At 49.6% G+C, this 6,000-nt stretch overlaps 1 protein-coding gene across 1 annotated transcript in view; it reads right to left on the minus strand.

The window, feature by feature from the left end:
- ANKS6 (ankyrin repeat and sterile alpha motif domain containing 6) overlaps nucleotides 1–6,000 on the minus strand; it is a 45,921-nt gene that overhangs the window by 39,435 nt on the left and 486 nt on the right. The window contains exon 2 of the mRNA XM_049628570.1: nucleotides 801–1,297. Coding sequence (XP_049484527.1) covers nucleotides 801–1,297 — 497 coding nt within the window. The remainder of the gene's footprint in view (nucleotides 1–800; nucleotides 1,298–6,000) is intronic.

Consider the following 6,000-nt stretch of genomic DNA (forward strand, 5'->3'; position numbering starts at 1 on the left):
CCTTGCTGCCGTCCTACCTGGAGGCTCTTCCGAGAGCCGGCCGGGAGCACTCCCTCAGCTTCCATGTCAGCTACGGTCTTACATGCTCAAGGAGGCCACCCAACCACACAGCAGCCTTCATCACCCACACACCCCAAACCTCAACCCTGCCCGCTTTCCTCCCCCGCGCGGTACCTACCACCTGCCTACTACGTAAGTTATTTCCAGTAGGTTTATTTCCCATTTCTCGCCTGTCTCCCCTACAGAGGCCAAGGTCCTCAAGGGCAGAGGGCACACAGTTTGGCAGGGGTCCCGGGCCAAATCTGCTCTGCAGCCTGTTTTGGTAATTATGGTTTTACTGAAACACAGCCATACCCACTCATTTACATATAATGTCTGGCTGCTTTCACTCTAGCGGAATGAGTGGTTCTGACAGAGACTGGCCCATAGTCTAAAATATTTTCTATCTGGTCCTTTACAGGAAAAGTCTGCTGAACCCTGTCCTAGAAAGATCCCAGAACATCCTGCATCGGGATCATCTGGTTAGAAAGGAGGGGCCTTGCCATGGGGGTTCCAGGCTCTTTCCAGAGATACCAAATAATTCTCTGCAGGGTGGGCTAGAAACCTGCAAGTAATAGGTACTCCCAACTGATTCTTATGCACAGCACATCTTAAGACCCATTGTTCGGTAGGCTAAACTTCTGATTTGCACACGCCCTCTGGTTGGGCAGTCCTCAGCTTTTGTCGTTCAAACACAATTTAGGGTCCTCTGTGAAGCCATGGCAAGGAAGGGAAGGAAACTGGTGGTGGCACAGCCTGACCTGTCTTGGGCCTGACAGTGGTCAGTGGGTCCAGGTAGTCTGCAAGGTCCCTGTGCTTGCAGTCAAGTGCAACCTCGAAGGCGGTCTTCTCTAACACACTGAGGTAGTCAGGGTTGGCCCCCTTCTCCACCAGCTGCTGAGCCATGCCGAGCCTCCCAGTGAGTGCTGACAGCATCAGTGGGCTCCAGCCCACGGTTCGGGCCACGTGGTTGGGGTCCGCGCCCCACTCCATCAGCAGACGCACCACAGCCTCATGCCCATGCTGGATAGCAGCCATCAGGGCTGTGATGTCCAACAGCTCATCCGTGCTGTCCCCTGACTGCTCGCCTGAGGAGCTGTGATGGTCCACAAAGGCACCAGCTTCCAGAAGCAGCTTCACCACACCCAGGTGGCCACCCCGAGAGGCCACAGTGAGCACGCTGGCCCCTAGACGGTTCTGGGCATTGATATCAGCTCCATGATCCAAAAGGAGGTGTGCCACGCTCACGTGCCCAAATCTGCCAGGAAGATGGAGAATTAGTGACACTAACATGGAACACTGATAAGGAAACAGCTTATATGATCCTCATTTGTCATTAATTATTAAAATCATAGCAGTTACTTATTATAAAAGGTCTTCTGGAGCCAGGCACTGTGCTGGCCCCACATATCCACCAGCACAAAGGTGAGCAACTGCCCTGTCTAGGTTCGAATCCAGCTCTGGATCCAAGCACTAGCTGTGTGATCTTGAAAAAGAACTTTAGCTTCTTCATGACTTCATTGCTTTATCTGTAATATAAGGATGTAATTGTATCTACTTCAAGAGCTGTTGGGAATTAAATGAGTTACTATACATATATATGATATATATATAGCACTTATAACAGAGTTTGGCCAAAGGAAGTACCTCATGAATGTTAGATATAATAATCGTTTTACCTTACACGTTACACAAAGTACTGAAGTCATGCAGCTGGTAAGAGGTGGTGTCAGGTCAGAACCCAGGTCTGTCTGAATCCCGATGTACTCACTCTTTCCCCTACACTATACTGCGTCCCACATCTCAGAGTTCATTTTATTCTGCTTTATAGTCTTGTAATCTATCTCTGCCTGTGCTGACTCCCGTGGGCAGAGCTCACGTCTGACTCATGTCTACCCATCCCCAAACGCACACAGAAGGTCCTTCAAGATGAGCCAGTGCACCCCATGCCAAGAGGTGTGGCATGGCTGTGGTCAGCAGAGAGGGGCTCAGGCTCCTCTTACCAGAGGCCTGCTGCCACCTGCTGGCAGGAATGTCCGCTGCCAGTGGCTAAGAAATGGGCCTGGGCCAGACCCTTCTCCCTGAATCTTGAGCTGGCCAGGGAGATATAAACAAGCGACCTCCAACTCCATACCAGGAAGACGAAAACAGATGCCTCTTCCCAGCAAAATCTCTTCCTTCTTTTGCCGCCAGGGGGCAGGAAAGACCTGTTTTGTAGGATTTGGTTGGCACACTAGGCTCAGAGCAGTGTGTGTCAGAGTTGGAAGGAGCCCTAGACTAACTGGGAAAGAATGACAAGAGAGGGGCCGGCGGTTCCAAACCATAATGCCTGCATAATGTCTACATCTGTGAGGCAGTGTTTTGAATCTCTCGTTGCATTCCCCTCCTTTCCGGAAGTGAGGTGTGTGTGTGTGTGTGTGTGTGTGTGTGTGTTTTAAAACCTCCTCTAAACCCAGGGCCTCCCTTCTCCCTGTGGAGGCAAAGCCAAGGCCAAACTCTGATCTGGACTTACAAATACCTTGGGGGACATGAACCTTAACGGCACCGAGTCAGCTCAGCCTCTGGAGGGAGAGCTTGGTGAATTGGGCCTGTCCCTCCTCTTCTCCAAGAGCAGAGAGGGAGCAAATCAAATGGACATAAACTCAAATGCAGAAAGCTGCAACCCCAACCTATCTTCCTGCCTCCAGTCCTGTTCCTTCCTGCCCATCCTCCATGATGGTGTTGCCCAAACCTAAACTTCATGGCCACTTCCCAGCTTCCCAATGTCTGAGGAAGACCTGCTGACTTTGTCCGCTTCATTTCCACCCAACCCCCATGCCAGCCCCCCCCCCGGCCCCCAACGCCTGCACTCACTGATTATATTCCCCCCACACCTCTGCCATGCTGCCTCTCTGACCAGAGCCCTCCCCTGTCCGTATCTCCTGAGCACACCCTTCATCCTGCTGCAGGACTCAGTTCAGACCTCACCTCTGAGCAGCTCCCAGACCCTCCACACTAGTCCAGGTGCCCTTCATCTATGCACCTGAGCCTTCTACAATTGTGTCTTCCTGTCGGACTGTGTGCTCCCCAAGGACAGGGACTCTTGGCTGACCTACAGTGGGGCTCAGTAACTGCTGGCAAATGAATGAGTAAATGAACACTGGCATAACTAAGTAGATAGAGGATGGTCCGGAGGCAGACAATGGGAGTAACTAAAGAACTGGTGTATCCTGCACTGAGGTAGAGAATTTTTTAAAATCATGCTATTTAGTTATCAAGTGTAAAATAAAATCTGGTATAATTCCTAACATCAGATTAAAAATAAAAAGTATTGTCACATTTTTGTCTCATTTGATTTTTTATTTTAAAGAAAGAGAGAAAGAGAGCATGAGCAAGGGTGGGGGGGAGGGGGGAGAGGGAGAGGGAGAGGGAGAGGGAGAGGGAGAGGGAGAGGGAGAGGGAAAGAGAGAGAGAATATCTCAAGCAGGCTCCACACTCAGCAAGGAACCTGACACGGGGCTCAATCCCATGACCCTGGGATCATGACCTGAGCCGAAATTAAGAACCCGACAACCAACTGACTGAGCCACCCAAGCACACCTCTAACTGGATTTTGGACATTCTTTTTAATGTTTATTTTTGAGAGAGAGAGAAGAGAGACAGGGTGTGAGCAGCAGAGAGAGAGAGGGAGACACAGAATCTGAAGCGGGCTCCAGGCTCTGAGCTGTCAGCACAGAGTCCGACACAGGGCTCAAACTCACAAATTGCAAGATTATGACCTGAGCTGAAGTTGGGCACTTAACTGACTGAGCCACCCAAGCGCCCCTTCCTCTCATTGGATTTTTTTTAATATTTATTTACTTTAAGAGAAGGAGGGGGCGTGCATGACTGGGGGAGAGGCACAGAGAGGAGAGAGAGAACCCCAAGCAGGCTCCACGCACTCAGCACGGAGCCCTACGCAGGGCTCAATCTCATTAACCAGGAGATCAGGACCTGAGCCAAAATCAAGAGTCAGATGCTTAACCAACTGAGCCACCCAGGTGCCCTTCACTTGATCTTAATAAACCCTGAAATAAACTGATAATGCCCATTTCATAGGTGAGGAAACTGAAGATTTGAATGGAAAGCAGTAAATTCAGGGCCTCTCGATTTGAAACTGACAGAATCAAAACTTGAACCTAGACCCTAAAATCCCAAATCCCAGCTCTTCTGGTATAACAAATTTTTAGAGAGAAAGAAAAAGGATGAATTTGGACAGAAATGCTGACATTTGGAATGCTTTCTGAATCCATGGGTAGCCCAAGCGGTCATTCAATTAGGCTGAAAACATAAAAGAACTCAAGGAAGGCTGAGATGATTTTGTGGATGCTAAGTTTCTAATAAGTAATTACTGAGGATAGGGAAGCTTGGGCTTTCTGAACAGCTGCTGTCACTGCCAATTAATTTCGGCAATTAACACCTGTGTTTAAAGACCTGGCACAAACTCCCACCACCCAAAGCATGAAGCAGAGGGGCCAGCTCTGCCACACCGGCCGGCAGAGAAATGAAGGACAGAAGCAAAGAGGCCAAGGGTGAAGTTAGGGTCAAAGTAAACACCACGCAACCCGTCTCTTTAGCATTTGGCCAGTCTGGCGAGTAGCTTCCCTGTGGTCAACACCAGGAGGAAACAGTCACAGGATTTGTGGCCGAGAGCAGAGGCTGGGGAGCACAGGCTCTGGAGCCACCTGCCTGGGTGTGAATGTGACTCTGCCACTTACTAGCGGTGTAACCTTGGGCAAGTTACTTAACTCTGAGCCTCAATTCCTCATCTGTAAAAAGGGGGTGACACTACCTATACTTCCTAAGGTTTTGTATGGACCAAGTGAGTTACTTCATTTAAAGCACTTTACACGGTGCTTGACACAAAAAGGGCTCGATAAAGGCTATCATTTTCAGAGTAGAAAAAACAAGGATGTAATCATTTCTGACACAAGAACGTTCACCAGAGACCAAACTAACGGCTGGGTGGGACCCAAGTAGATGGCCAACAGAGGTGAGTGGCTTTACTGTACATCTGAGGTCCTTCCTACCAGGTTTTCAAGTCCTGTTCACCTGTTCACCCTGCTTCCTGAGTACATCTCAAACATCTCTGTTTTCCCACTGTTGTCTCTGCTCTGGTCCAGGCTACCATCACCTCTCCCTGGACTGCTGCAATTCCTTGCTAACGAGGCTTTCTGACGCTAGCCAGCCCATCCCTCCAATCTGTCCTCACACTGCAGTGAAAGTGATCTTTCCAAAACATAAATCTGATTCTGTCACTCACTCTGCCTAGAACCTTCTATCAATCCCCAGTGCCCTTAGGATAGCTCATCTTTCTGAGCCCCTGCCACATGGCATCTGCCCCTTTCTCTCCAGGGAAGGATCATCTTCCACTAAGTCCAGCCCCCTCCTCCTACTGACATCAGTCTAGCGGTCCTAACAATGCCTTATGTTCACCCTTGCTTCTAAACCTTTGCGTGAGCCAATCACCCCATTCCCACTTCTTCTGTCCTGGTTAATTTTTACGGAGTCTTGACATGAATATATACATCATTCTTACCAAAAACCTTCCTCCACTTCCCCAAACTGGGTCTGCCATCCCCAGAGCTCCCCGCACTTTCCCCAACAAGCCCGATCTCTTGTGTGGCCTGTCCACCGGGACGTGGGCTGCTCCTGGTGGGACTTTGCCTGGCTCCCGCAGTGTCCCATTTCCAGGCTAGGTGGGTAGGTAAGTTCGTAGGAAACCCATGTTGAAAGAAGCAATGAATGACCACCTCTAAGATTGCGTGTCTCTAAGATTCCACTCGACGAGGTCTTCAGATTCTGTTTCAAAAGACCCACTCTTTCTAAGATTCTGATTTTATTACTAAAGAGCACTTCCACTTCTTGTAGTATCCCAAGTTGCTCAAAGTTTACCATTCCAGCTCTCTGGAACGAGTCCTTGACTCTTTGCCTCCCGGGGCG

This window comes from Panthera uncia, chromosome D4, assembly GCF_023721935.1.
Source record: "Panthera uncia isolate 11264 chromosome D4, Puncia_PCG_1.0, whole genome shotgun sequence".
Lineage (NCBI taxonomy): Eukaryota > Metazoa > Chordata > Mammalia > Carnivora > Felidae > Panthera > Panthera uncia.